The sequence below is a fragment of the Panthera onca genome, chromosome A3 (assembly GCF_046562875.1).
Source record: "Panthera onca isolate mPanOnc1 chromosome A3, mPanOnc1 haplotype 2, whole genome shotgun sequence".
Classification (NCBI taxonomy): domain Eukaryota; kingdom Metazoa; phylum Chordata; class Mammalia; order Carnivora; family Felidae; genus Panthera; species Panthera onca.
The window spans coordinates 54,841,919-54,857,108 of NC_138341.1; the positions used below are offsets into that span (position 1 = coordinate 54,841,919).

Sequence of the window (15,190 nt, forward strand, 5' to 3'; positions counted from 1 at the left end):
ACCTCAAAAGCCAGCTTCTGAAAATGATTAAAGTAGTATTGTTTTTTAAATTGTAGGGTTTTTTTTTTTTAATGTTTATTTTTGAGAGAGAGTATGAGTGGGGGAGGGGCGGAGAGAGAGGGAGGCAGAATCCGAAGCAGGCTCCAGGCTCTGAGCTGTCAGCACCAGAGCCTGATGTGGGGCTCGAACTCATGAGCTGTGAGATCATGACCTGAGCCGAAGTCGGACCCTCAACTGACTAAGCCACCCAGGAGCCCCTTAAATTGTAATTTGGTTAAGGTGGTTAGACTAGTAACAAGGAATTTTCAAACGTGGTTAAGCTTGATTTGTTCCTATCTGTTGCAGGTTGTAGGTGGCCTAGATATCCACAAAAAGATGGTGGTAGATGTGTGACTCTTTTTCTAAAGAGTACCACCCAACACTTTTGCTTTCTTCTCCATCTCTGAAGATCTGCTCAAGACGTCCAGCAATGCTCTCTGTGTATTTAAATGGAAGTATTTTTCTCTGTGAAGCCACATTTTCCAACACGAGCCTCATGAAGCCAACTAAGTGTTATTGAACTCTTATTCTCTCAATAACTCAGTGTAGCACTTTAAAGTCTGAAGGACAGCAACATGAAAAGAGCATATCAATGTGGTGAAGAAAGGGAAGGGGTTGGCTTTTTAATTTATTTTTCTTCATCTTTTATAACAAGAAAGTATCTATATATACATATGTAAATATTTATATATAGATATATGTAGCTTTCTATATGTGTAGGTTGGCTTTAATTTAATATACTTGATTCAGAAGCAAAATGATAGAGTACAAAAGTGCCAAGCAGAACATAAAACATCCTTACTTTTATTTCACACAGTTTTATATATAGATAGAAAGTTGTACAATTTGAGCCGGGTGTTAGGCCAGCTATTTTCCTTTTCCTGTGCTTTCTCCTTTGAGAGATTGACAAAGCATTTGTTAACGTCCTATTACTTACCTTAATTACATTTTTGTAACAGAGCAGTCTGTAATTTTCTTTATACCTATGAATAGATTTCCAGGGACTAGGTCTCAATGCAGCTCTGCGGCATCTCTGCCTGAGGAGAAAGTACAGTGCAGTGCTGCCGCCAAGAGCTCCTCCTTGTGTTCCGGCAGGAACCGCACCAAGCTCACGGCTGCTTCGTGGTTACTTCTGAACGAGGAGCCATTTTCCTTTCTTAAATGTCCCTGAGTTAAATGTAAGTTACCAGTTGTGGAAAGGCCGGAAGCTATCTGAGGCAATCACGATTTATTTTAAGACATTACTCAATGAAGAATACCTGAAGTAATCATGGACTACTTAGGATATCCATTCATTTGTTTCATTACATGGGTAAACAGTTTGTCATTAAACTTCTGTTTGAACCGTAAATTTCTTTTCCGTTTCAGAAGACTTACAGTTAATCTGAAAAATTGGTGATATTTAATGTGCATGTACATATCTAAACACCCAGATTGGTGATTTAAATGGAAGAAGTCTTTTTAATCTCTGTATGCCACAGAAGAGCAAAATTGTATCAAAATTTATACCTCTCCTGTTTCTTTACCACAAGGCATAGAGAGTGCATGGTGGTTTTCTTTCTTGATTTGCCCATATTTGTAATGGATGATAACTGAAGAAATGTGTGATATAAAAGTAGTGTATCATGTTCCACCACTTGATATTATCCCTTCCCTTTTCTGCAAAGGTACTATTGGCTGGAAGAGAACATTTTGGTTAGCTTTCTAGGAAAGTAGTCTTCCCCTATGTAGTTTTTCTAGAAAACCAGTTTCATAATCATGAGTGGAAAAGGGCAGGTTGAATCAAAGTAAATGAATCTTAAATTGGGCACGCCTGCCTGCCATCGCTGTTCCTTCAACTGAGTGCTGCACATCATGGGCTCTGTCTGTGAGAGAAAAATCCCGGTGCTTGGTGTCTTTGCATGACATGGAGTTTTGCATGTAGATCAATTTAAAATGTACCTCTTGTTTACATAATTTGCATAATTTTAAAAGATAATGTTGCCAAACTTTGGAAATGTTAATGTTCAAACTGAGAATCTCCACTACATGTAACTTTCTTCCTCTGGATCAGTACGTGGCTTATAATCCCAGCCAGTGGTTTGATCTGTTCCAGTGTCAACTGCCATGTGCTCTGCTTCAAGGGGGAACTAGTCTTTTGTGAATTTTTTGTACATAAGTATTTGTTACCAATATTTTAGCAAATGCTTTCTATTTCTCTTGCTTGTGCATATCTTGGCTGGCGTTACAGAAAAATAGTGCAAACATTATTTCCTTACTGGGGAATGAGGGTTTTTTTTTTCTTTTTCTTTTTTAGTGGGGGTGGGGGAGGGGTTTATGTTGAATGTTTAGTTTTTTCTTCTGCATGAAACGTCATGTTGTGGGATCTTTAGAAAACTTCATACTGTATGAATAAGAAAATAAAATATTTGAAACTTGCTTGAGTGTACTCACAGTCATCTTTGTTGGGCTCCCACAGCCATTAGGTAGTGTTTTGTCCATTAGGTAGTCTTTTTTTCATTCTTTTGATTTAAAAAAAAAAAAAATGGTAAATTGATGTTTGGTATTTGACTATAGGCCATAAGATAAATCTGCTTTATCACTGGTTAAAAACACAAGTCATTACAAGGACCTACAAAGCCTTTCCTCATTATGCCTTTACTACTTACCCTTTTTCTGCTTCCAGCTGTCTTCGCCTCCTGTGGTTCCTGGATCTTTGGGCTTACTTCTGCTGTGGGCCTTTGTATGGTCTCCCCTGCCAGATCCTGCACAGCTAATGCCTCCAAGTCTGTTCAAATATGTCCTGGCTCCCAACGATGTTCCTGGCCATCCCACGTAAACATATTACACCCGTGTCTCCTTTACCCCCCCCCCCCCCTTTTTTTCCCCCCTCTTCCGTTGCATTTCCCCTCTGATGACAGAACTTACTTGGGTATTTTGTACATCTGTCTTCCCTGGTTACCGAAATAAAACGAAAACTCCACAAGGGCATTCATTTCTATTTCTGTTCATTGTTCACTGACAGCCTCACTTGTCTAGAATTCCATCTACCTCTTAGCGTTAGCTCATTAAATACTTAATGAAGGATTATTTAAACAGGCAGGCATTAGTTAAAACAACCTCTTGCATTTGCAGAACATCATAGTCTTGGTAAAAACGTTCTTTTACCATTTTTCACCTTTACTACCTCGAAGAAATATGCCCAAACACTGGTCTGGCTACTTTAAGTGTTTATTTGAAAAATAAAGTTCTTTCTTCACCATCAACTTTGTGATGTTTTTAATTTTATAAACTACAAAATAGGTACAAAGGCTAGCTAGCCTGCCTTTGTTCACTGCAGTTATCTTTGAACTGCTGCTTCTATGATTCTAAAAAACCCACATACTACCCAGTATTAAGGGTCATGATTCAGAGCAGTTTTGTGCGATTTTTTTAATTACACTCCATAGACAAGAAATGTTTATAAATTTATAAAAAGTTATAAATTTATAAATAAGTTGATAAGTTCATACAGTGCTGTTTAAACCAGAAGTTTCCCTCCTAGAAGAATCATAAACAATGCAAATCTTTTATTGAAAATGAAGTAATAAATTATAGTTAATGTGTAAGTATAGTGTGCCAAATTCAGATATGGAAATTATCCTCAAAGTTGCTGTATTACCAAACCTTTCCTTTCTGTTTATGCTTCTGGCTGTGAGAACAGAAGTGATGAAGGCTTAGAGTGACTGGAATACTCTTCACATGGTTTCTTGTGACCACATGTGGAGGAGAAGGCTTTTTCTCTAGAGTCCAAAGACAAGATAAAAAGTCTCTTGATTTGAAATCAGAACCGATCTGCTGCTCTGCTAGCCACGGCTCGGATATTGCCATAAACCTTTGATGGAGGATTTCCTGCAGAGGAAAATAAACGTTATCTCTACAAATATACCCACATACAGAAGCTACATGGAAAGCAGTCTACAACTCTAAAAAGAACATTTTCCAGTGGATCGCTCTTAAACCAACAAAAGAACTGTAAACCATACCCAGATATCCTCCAAAAACATTTTAAATCCTGAGTCAAAGGCACCAACCTGTTTCAAAAAGAAGCTGGTCAATCAGATCTGGGCACTGATGGAAAATCCCATCTAGAGCAAGCTACTACAATCCTGTAACTCTTAACAGAAGCTAACGGACTTTGCTGCACAGCTTGAAAATAGGACTAAGTGTGTCAATTAAATTGACTAATGGTGACCAGCAGCTTTTTTTTTGTTGAAACCTAAAACATGTTGCCTACTATTCTGGAAGGGCTTTTCACTGCACCTCAGGGGAAAGCAGCAAAGATTTAAGCAATATAATCCAACAAACCCTTTGTCTTCTCTAGCAAACAGAATCCAAGCAAAAATACTCCTTTTTTCTTTAGGTCCACATTTGCCAACCCCCATTTCTACTTGCTATCTTTAACATTACCCTTCACCTACACTGATTTGCAAATGTGGTTTGAGTTCTAAATTCCCTATTCTTTTCTTTCCAGAGAATACACCCAAGGAATAAATTGCTGTTACCCAGGATAAGGTTGCAAATGGCAGTTCTTGCCATCTTGATGTTTTGGAAAGAGCCAAGGATGTGAACTTTCCTGCAAGAGAGAATGTGAGACAAGTTAGCAACAAAAAGCATTTCCTTAATGAAGCCCCCTACTCCAGAAACTTCGGGAAATCATGACAGATACAGATCTCTAAAGAAGGTGGTGATGGCTGCACAACTCTAAATGCACTAAAAACCACTCTGAAGGGGAATATTATGGTATGTAAATTATATCCCAATAAAAATCAGGAAAAAAAACTTTAAGAAACCAAGAATTTAAGATTCTTAGTTAATGATGGTTACTAACAAGTGAGTGCCTTCTATGTGCTGTGTATGCCTTTATATGTTCCCATTCATTTAAATTTTTTTTAATTTTTGAGAGAGAGGGGGGGAGAGAGACACCAGGGGAGGAATACAGAGAGAGAGGGGGAGACACAGAATCCAAAGACAGGCTCCAGGCCTGAGCTGTCAGCACAGAGCCCAATGTGGGGCTTGAACCCATGAACCATGAGATCATAACGCAAGCCGAAGCTGGATGCTTAACGGACTGAGCCACCCAGGTGCCCCTATGTGTTCACATTTAATCCTTACAGGAGCTTTATTAGGTAATTTACTCCCATTTTACAAATGTGGAAAATTTACAAGAATTAAAAAAAAAAAAAACAAAAACCCTGTCCAAGATTACACACTGGCAGAGGTGGGATTATTAAGTACCCACAAATGCAAGTAACGCTGTACTTAATCAAAATATTTGGGTTTCAACTGCAAAGCTTTCTAAAGGTTATCTAAGTTTAGGGGCGCCTGGCTGGCTCAGTCGGTTAAGCGTCCAACTTCAGCTCAGGTCACGATCTCGCGGTCTGTGGGTTCGAGCCCGCGTCAGGCTCTGGGCTGATGGCTCGGAGCCTGGAGCCTGCTTCCGATTCTGTGTCTCCCTCTCTCTCTGCCCCTGCCCCGTTCATGCTCTGTCTCTCTCTGTCTCAAAAATAAATAAAACGTTTAAAAAAAAAATAAAAATAAAAAAAAATAAAGGTTATCTAAGTTTCTTTATTCATAGGGTCATTCACACCCTTCTAATGGGTATTCCTGGCTGACTGACTCAAACAAGATGGACAACATAGTTTTGTCTTTTTGAGCCCATCTTTCAAAAAATAGCAGTAAACTGACACCAAAATTGGCAGTGGGAACACCAAGAGGAACCCTCTTGCCCAGACAGACTCAGGCATTTCTGAAATTGGGGTAAAAGTGAAAGTCTGTTCAAGATGATCCTCCGATTTTCTTCCCTACTCCGTGGAATCAGGCAACCACCCACTGTAACGGGCAAAATTATGGGGGTGGGGGTTGTTCCCTGGAAAAGGTAAAAGACATGATGTCTGGACCAGAGGTACCAGGTACAGTTGAAGTAGGAGTACCATGTTAAAAACAGGGGCATGTCAAAGCAAATATTTGCACACAGATTGTTGAGACCTCCAGCTGTCTTCCATAACCAGGCTTCAAAGTCTGGCAGGAAAGAGCCTGGAGAATGCTTCTCTGGGGAACCTGCCCTGCCCAATAAAGAAAGACTAAAAGAGACATTAGGGCTTCCTCAAAGAAAACAGCCTGGCAGTAACCCTGAGTGAAGCCTACAGTCAACCAGCATTACCCCCTCAGGCCCCTGTGAGCTCAGGGCTTCCAGTCTGCTCTTTACTGCCTCACACATACAGCAAACACTGAGGATCACCAGAATCCGAGAAGACCATCTAATACAAAAAGTAGAAGTTACAACCAGCAAGGTGAAGAAAGCATTACAGAAACAGAGGCTGTGGGGAGAAAAAAGTGAAAACCGCAAAAACAAAACAAAATCAAGTCAGCAAGATCAGAAAAGCCATTTCATGTACCCATGAATCAACAGCAGGATGTTAAGAAAACTAAACATAAGGATTAGAAGACAGAGTTACAGAAAGGAATTCCAGATAGGGTGTGGGAAAAAAAAGCCAAAACGATTCAAGAAAAAGAAATTTCTAAAATTTCATTATAGCAAATGAGTTTCTAATTTGAAAGGGTCCAGTACGATGAATAAAAACAGACCCACACTAACACATATCACTATGAAATTTCGGAACACAATGGATTAAGAAGATAGTACAACTCCCAGATAGGAAGCTAAAATAATCAGATACCAAAATGTCTTTGGACTTCTCAACAGCAACACTGAAAGCCAGGATGTAGCAATGTCTCCAGAGTTCTGAACAAACTGTATAGTTGGCCAGCAGCCAGGACATCTTCAAAACAAGATCTCAAAAAATGTTCTTCCTATGCTAATAAGCTTGCTTCTGGACTATCTACAGCACCAAAGTAAAGAGTACTCGGGGGTGGGTGAAATGAGTGAAGAGGGTCAAACAGCACAAAACAGCATATAAATTCCAGTTATAAAATAAGTCCCAGAATGTAATGTAGAGCATGTCAGCGATAGTCAATAATACTGTGCTACAAGCAAAGCTGCTGAGAGTAAATCTTAGAAATTATCACACAAGAAAAAACAAATTTGTAACTGTGTTGATGAACAGATGTTAATAGACTTACTGTGATCATTTTGCAATATATACAAGTATCAAAGAAGAAAAAAAAACCCACAAGTACTCAAAAAGAATCCAACACCAAGGGATTCAAATAGCAAAGGGGCAAAGCTGAAAGGAGAACCCAGGATGCCAGCTGGGTGCCAGGCAGAGAGGGTACCAGTGTTTCTGAAAAAGAAGGATCCAGGAGGGATTTCTCAAACGTTTGCTAAATCCAGATACACCAAGGGGAGATACAACAGCAGACAGCTTTTTAACTGAATTTTACTGAATATTAAGAAAGCACACAGGTAAGGAATTATTTTTTCAAGTGAAAACAGAATTGTAAAGGACAGAGGAATCACAGTATATCACCTGGTTCGGCTGATGATACACTGAGCAGAGATTCTGTACTCAGGGAATACTGAACACCAGTCTTACAGCACCCCCAGTTTATGGGGGACATAGGGAGAAGCAAACTGGATGTGAGAAGGCTTGAGTACAGGGGGTGGAGGTGGGGAGAGGGATGAAAGAAACCTAAATTTTCATCTTTCATGGTAGAAAGTCAACAGTGAATCTGGAAAAAAAAAATCAAGCTGGTATATAAACAAGATATTTGAAAATACGGGCATAAATAGTTTAAAATTGGCTAAAAGATTTGAAACTGGTTCCTCTGAGGAAGGGGAAATGGAAGTAGGTGGTAGAAATTTGGGGCTTGCTCACAGATGTGTATGTTTGATAAAAATTCTTTACAATAGAGCAGAAAGATGAGGAAATAGAGAAAGCAAGAAGCAAGAATACTTGAAGTGTGAGTAGTTGTGCTCCCAAAGTAACGAGGCAAGATCTGAATGGAATGCAGGTCTCAGGACATATAGGCAACATTATTTGCCATCTGATATACTGAATATATTTGGAATAGTTTTTAGTTTATCGTGCTCACGTTCTACTGTATTTTACGAGATTATCGACAACTCATCAAAAACAACATAGGTGCATGTTAGTCCACCTTACGGTTATATCATAATATAAGTTGTTGAACGTGTGGATTTCCAATTAGTCTATTTATATTGAAAACTCAAGATAGTGCATTTCTTTGATTTCAGGTAGTATGTAATTCGGTTTGTAACAAAAATACAAAAACAAAGTTATTCAATAATAGCAACACTATTCATAATAACCCCAAACTGAAAACAGCCCAACTGTGAATGGATAAACAAAATGCAACACACCCATATAATTAGTACTTGGCAATAAAAAGGAATTACTGACACACCCAACAAAATGGAGAGACTCAAAACAGCATGCTAATTATAAGACACTATACAACAAAGACCACATACTGTGTATGTCCATTCATAGAAATTTCTAGAAAAGGCAAAACTACAACAGAAAGTAGATCAGGGACTCCTAGGTGGCTCAGTTGGTTAAGCATCAAATTTTGACTCAGGTCATGATCTCACAGTTTGTGAGTTCAAGCCCTGCATTGGGCTCTCATCAGGCTCTGTTGAGCCAGCTTCGGATCCTCTGTAAGCACCTCCCCGCTGCCCCCATCGGTACCCCTCCCCAGCTCTAACCTGGCATGCGCACTCTCTCTCACAAACAAACATAAAAAAAAAAAAAAAAAAAAAAAGAAAGTAGATTAGTGATTGCCTGGGATGAGGTGGGATCATAGGACTACAGATCTGCCCCAAAACTCACTGAACATCATACTAATAGAGGTAATTTTGGGGGGATGTAAATCATACTGCAATAAAGCTGTTAAAAAAGCTAGTTCAATAGTGCATTTTAAGGTGACACAAATATGCTTAAAATTTAACACAACACAGTACCCATAATTTGATTACCAAATCAGTTACATTTTTAGATTTCTAAATTAACAAAGTTTTTAGGGCTACATAGGATACTTTCAAATGTGGTATACATTTCAAAACATTTTAAAATTCCTAGTTCAAAAAAAGCTTTCCTCATGGCTCCATACTCCCAACTGCAGGTTCACGTCACAAAGATCAAAATTACAATACACCTGTCTTCCAGTAAGAGGGCCACCAACGTGGTATTACCATTAACCCCCGAGTGTAAAACAGTCTAAAATTTAGATTCTAAATTACAGTGAGCCCTGAGTTTAGAGCAAAGACAGTATGATTTTAAATTAAAATTATTTCTGGGTTTAGCAGCAGGCAGATCCCTCCTCCTCTCAGTCAACTGCTTCGTTCCCCAACTTCATGGCATTATATAATCTGCGAGCCATCTGCCAGTAACCCCGACCCAGCACTGCAGCAGCATCAACCCCCGACAGGGCTAATCCCAGCTTGACTTCCTGCACCCTTACTTTAAGCCTGTCTCATCTTCTTTCTGTTCAGATAGCTGCTCTCTAGTTTTTCATCCAATGTGCAACACTCTCCTTCCTTTTAGGGAGGACCTTTCCATGTAATTCTAAATTATTTACAAACTATCTACATATAATTCTTTAAAAAGAAAGTCACAAGGGCATTTAAAACACCTACTCTTTGCCCTCTCCTACTGATTAAAGAGTCCCCTAAGATTCTACTGAAATCTTCATGCGTCACGTAACTTCTTTTAATAGTAATTCTAAACATTTCCTTTATTGCTGAGAAAAAAGCTAAAATTTCTAAGATCTTCTCAACCTACTTAATCTGCTTTCAAAGTAACTATGTATTTCATTCAGAACCATATACTGACAAAGATTCAGTGGCAACATAATGCATAAAATACAATCTTTATAGCTTCTTGAAACCAGCAAAAGATCAAATATAAATTATGACAATAATTTTCTCAAGATCAGATACTTACACATCAGCCAAAACTATCCGCGTCCGTGTCACATTCTCTATGGTGAATTTGGTTTTTCCTCCTTTGCCAGCGATTCTTCCTATTGCTCTTGACAGGTGGTCTCCCTTTAGGGGCTTCACTAAATGAAAGGAGCGAGACCTCAGGAGGCAAGCCATTCCAGTAGACCACCCACTCCATAATGAAGTTTAATCACTAACTAAATTTCCCTACTAAAAGACACAAAACATATATTGTGTATTTTTAAAACCTGCTAGTAATACAGGTCAAATGATGCTATTAGAAAGCTAAGAGACACATACGATACAAAATCAGCAATACAAAAGTACAATAATAATAGGAAAAGACCATCATACACTCACCATCTGTAATTTCAAAGGACTCTAGGAAGAGGTCATCCAACCTAATGAGGGCAACTGCATCCTACAACATAAAAATAAATGCTGTGGAGCCCTTCATTTAGATACCTGAGAATGACTATTAAGTTAAAATTCACCAGCTGTAGACCTAGAAAACCCCCAAATTTTTTTTCGAAAAAGCCCAAATCCATTGAAACATTCATATTATGTTTAAGCCCCTATTTCAGATGTCATGAAATCACTCACCTCTACCTGAAACCCAAGAATAAAGGCTTTCACAAAATCAGCTGCTTTTGTCAGAGCACTAACATCCTTGGTTTCTTTACAAGTCTGTTAAAAAAAAAGGTACAAATTAAGATTGGAGATAATATTCCAACAAAATACGAGGACTGACCTTCCCCATTATTAAAATTTCCTTTACCACCACCCTTCCCCAATATATTCTCTACGACCCAGTTTTTGGTGATAGATCAGCACTACATTTAATTTACCCAAAATCTATAAAGAACTTATCAAACTTAACATCCAAGAAACAAACAACCCAGTTAAGAAATGGGCAGAAGACATGAATAGACACTTTTTCAAAGAAGACATCCACGTGGCTGACAAGATACATGAAAAGATGCTCAACATTGCCCATCACCAGGGAAATACAAATCAAAACCATGATGAGATACAACCTCACACCTGTCAGAATGACTAATATTAACAATAAGAAACAACAGGTGTTGGTGAGGATACAGAGAAAGGGGAACCCTCTAGCACTCCTGGTGGGAATCAAACTGGTACAGCCACTCTGGAGAACAGTATGGAGATTCCTCAAAAAACTAAAAATAGGGGCACCTGGGTGGCTCAGTCGGTTAAGCGTCCGACTTCAGCTTAGGTCATGATCTCACAGTTCATGAGTTCGAGCCCTGCGTCGGGCTCTGTGCTGACAGCCTGGAGCCTGCTTCAGATTCTGTGTCTCCCTCTCTCTCTGCCCCTCCCCAACTCACACACACACACACACACTCTCTCTCTCTCTCTCTCTCTCTCTCTCTCTCAAAAATAAACATTAAAAAAAAAAAAAATCCTAAAAATAGAACTACCTTATGATCCAGCAAGTGTACTACTAGGTATTTACTCAAAGGATACAAAAATACATATTTGAAGGTGTACATGCACCCCAATGTTTACAGCAGCAATATCAATAATAGCCAAACTATGGAGAGAGCCCAAAGGTTCATCGACTGATAAGTGGATAAAGAAGATGTGGTGTGTGTATATATATATATATATATATATATACACACACACACAATGGAAGAGGGGTGCCTGGGTGGCTCAGTAGGTTAAAACGTCTGACTCTTGATTTTAGCTCCAGTCATGATCTTACAGTTCATGAAATCTAGCCCCATGTGGGGTTCTGTGCTAACAGCGTGGAGCCTACTTGGGATTTTCTCTGTCTTTGCCCCTGTCCCACTCACACGCGTGCTCCCTCTCTCAAAATAAATAAATAAAAAAAATGGGATGGAACATTACTCAGCCATCAGAAATAATGAAATCTTGCTATTTGCAACAATGCAGACGGAGCTAGAATCTATTATGTTAAGTGAGAAAAGTCAATCAGGAAAAGGCAAAATACCATGATTTCATTCATATGTAGAATTTAAGAAACAAAACAGATGAACATATGGGAAGGGGAGGAGAGAAGAGAAGGAAACAAACCACAAGAAACTCTTAATAAATAATAGAGAACAAGTTGCCTGAGGGTTGATGGAGGGAGGTGGGTGGGAGATGGGATAGATACAGGTGATGGGCATTAAGGAGGGTACTTGTTATGATGAGTACTAGGTATTGTATGAAAGTGACAAATCACAGAATTCTACTCCTGAAACCAATATTACTCTATATGTTAACTAAAATTTAAATTAAAAAATAATAACTTGCAAAACAAAATGCTCCCAGCTTTACCGCTGGGTAGTTCCATCCTGCCAAATGACTACACTCCATGAGCGATCTCACTCTGGGGTAAACTGCAAGATTCCCTCTGGCACAGCCCAGACGCCCACACGCTGAGGGACCTCTGACCCTGGTCTATCCCGTCAATGCCCAGGCTGGTCCTCTTCTTCCTCAATGCATGCAGTCTTCCTGGGAGTTCTGATCTAATCTCCTGACTTCAACTGTCATTATATACTGATGTTTCTCAAAGCACTAACTCCACTACTAACTACCAAAAATGATTTAAGCATGGATCTTTTCCACAAAGGCTTTACTGGATAATTGCAGAAATAGCTGCTATTCATAAAATTCCTACCACTGAAAATGACATGCATTGCAAAGGTGCTTTACATACAGCAGCTCTAACCTTCATGTCAACCTTGAGTATTAATATAAAAACCTTTACATTTGAGAAAACTAAAGTACTAAAATGTGAAAAAGGTAGAATTCCAATACAGGTCTGATTCCAAAATTGTCACTTCTATTCTCCCACACAGACTCACAATTTAGTTGAGACCACATATTTGACAAATTTAAAACTCTACAAGGTTGTGTAATGGCACATTTAAAATCAGACCCTAGTTCCAATCCTGTATGTGACCTTGGGCAAGTCCCCTTCTTGCTGCAGGTCTTAAGTTTTCTCATTTGTAAAATAAAAAGGTCAGAGTGGGAGGTCCTGAAGGCCCCCCCCAATCAAGATTCACTTATTAGTGAATGAACTTTGACTAACATACTCTCTTTTTTTTAAATGTTTGTTTATTTTTGAGAGAGAGAGTGTGTGAGTAGGGGAGGGGCAGAGAGAGAGGGAGACAGAGGATCCAAAGCGGGCTCTGTACTGTTAGCACAGAACTAACAGGGGTCAAACCCACGAGCCCTGAGATGATGACCTGGGCTGAAGTCAGATGCTTTAACCAACTAAGCCACCCAGGGGCCCCAACTAACATACTCCTTTGACCCTCAGTTTCCTCATATCTAAATGATGGGGATTTGTTAAGTACTTCACAGGGCTGTCCTAAAGGTTAATATGATGTGGTGCGTGCTAAAGCACCACTACGTTTATGGCCTCCGGCAGGACCAACAAGTGTGAGTGGAATCCAAACTAATGCTGCTGGGACATGTGACAGCCAAGCACAGCAAGAGTGTAGGCTCTGAAGAGACGACTGCAACACAGGCCAATCCTAAAGGAGAAAGCTCTTGAGCTGGATTCTGAAAGATGACTGGGATTGAGGCAGGAAAAAAAAAAGAGTACAGAGGAGAGGGCCTTCTTCAGAGAGCAAAGCCCCCGATAGTATGGACATAAATATGTTCAAAGAGATGGTGAGATGAGTTAGGACTTAATTCCTACTTAAAAGGCAGGTTAGGTCAAAACACAGCTTTTGCCCTTCAGAGATTTTGAAGACACTAGGATATCATAGTAAAAGCAGTGTGGTCCGGGGCACTGGCACACAGGAAGGGGTGGTGAAAGGAGATCTAAAGCAACGAAGCAAGGGAAACCCTTAAGGAAACAAGGTGTTCTCACACAAAGCTACAAAAACCTGCATGAAAGTGACAATGAGAACAAAGAGGAGTTCTACCGCCAAGTTCTAGATTTTAAACTTTATCAACTCTTCAGAGCTGTGCATCTGCTTTACTGCATTATTCTAGCTCAACATGAGTCTATACCAGTCCTGATGACGGTATAAGAACCCTCAAAACAGAAGATAGAATTAATTTTGGTTATTGACTCTAATACGAAACTGGCACCCAGGAAAAGAAGACCAAAGTCAATATTAACTTTCAAACTGACACCATGAAATGAATATATATGTGTGTGTACAAGTATGTACTTTTGTTCCTTATTTACATACTTCTGTTTATGACAACCTCTTTACTCCACCTTCTCTCATTTCAACACAGAACACATCATAAAATACATGTACAGGCATGGCCAGTATTTTGGTCTGACCTTAGGCCCACCTTATGAATTCAACTAATATACATGTTGAATGCAAACTTCAAAGACATTCAAGAAGTTCCAGCTCACTGTACTATTTTAGAAAACTGCATGACGACCGTTTAACAAAACAACTCCCACTAAGGAAAGCCTATTCACTCCTTTTCATCCCTGTAGGAGAGAGAAGCCCTAATATATTTGGAAGTGGTTGACATTCTCCTTACCCTGATCTCTACATTCCTCGATTTCAAGTTAAAGCGTATCTGAAGTCCCAAATGTTCTACAACAGGAGTAAATATCTTCATCCAGTTTTCTTTTAATGGCGTGTATCTGTTAGCTGGGACCGGAATTTTCCTTGTTTCTTCTTTCCCACTCTACAATAAAAGAATACACAACTCGGGAGATGTCTCGAAGGATGGAGATGGGCATTGCAAAATGACAGCTCTTCCCCAAAAAGATTTAATTGAACGAATTAAACTTCGTTCAGGAGAGTCGTTTCTCTAAGAACCCCACTACGGAAGAGCCCCAGCAGTTTTAACACCACCCAGAGGCCACCGGCTTGGCCCAACTTTGGCCCCGGCCTCATTCCTCACCCACGGTCCCCGCTAGTACCAGGAATCCATCCCCAGCGAGGGGCGGGAAAACGGGCCTCTTCGCGGGCCGGGCCTCCTCTGTGTCCATGCGGGCCGCGTCCCCGCCCTCCCCCGCCGCGGACAGCTGCTCAGCCTGCCGTTTCTTCGCCCGCCGGCCACCCTTGCGGGTGACTTGGGTGAAGCCGTCCTCGGCCCCCGCGCTCTGGGCCTCCATCTGCGTTTCCATCCCCAGGAATCTCCAGCCCCAACATGTGCTTCCGGCCAGAACGCGAGCACCGCTGCAATGCGCAGGCGCACCTCGCAGGGTCCGGCGTCCGCCAACCAGCCCCAGGGCTCCGCCCACTTTCCTAAGAAGTCCCACGTAGGGGCCCTGGAGCGGGATTTTGTGCGCTTTTTGGACCGGAA

General features: G+C 40.2%; 2 protein-coding genes across 2 annotated transcripts in view; one reads left to right on the forward strand and one right to left on the reverse strand.

Annotated features, from left to right (window-relative positions):
- Nucleotides 1–2,457, forward strand: part of PPP3R1 (protein phosphatase 3 regulatory subunit B, alpha) — a 69,051-nt gene extending 66,594 nt beyond the window's left edge. Inside the window, exon 6 of the mRNA XM_060659752.3 lies at nt 346–2,457. Within this exon, the coding sequence (XP_060515735.1) occupies nt 346–393 (48 nt within the window). The 3' untranslated portion in view covers nt 394–2,457. The remainder of the gene's footprint in view (nt 1–345) is intronic.
- A 1,115-nt stretch (nt 2,458–3,572) lies between these two features.
- On the reverse strand, nt 3,573–15,086 carry PNO1 (partner of NOB1 homolog). Its single transcript, XM_060659750.3, has 7 exons — nt 14,805–15,086; nt 14,417–14,566; nt 10,526–10,609; nt 10,283–10,343; nt 9,924–10,041; nt 4,563–4,633; nt 3,573–3,909 (listed from the first exon to the last, which is right to left on the reverse strand). The coding sequence occupies exons 1-7, from the start codon at nt 15,009–15,011 to the stop codon at nt 3,842–3,844; spliced, it is 759 nt and encodes a 252-aa protein (XP_060515733.1). The 5' UTR covers nt 15,012–15,086; the 3' UTR covers nt 3,573–3,841.
- Between the last annotated feature and the right edge of the window lie 104 nt (nt 15,087–15,190).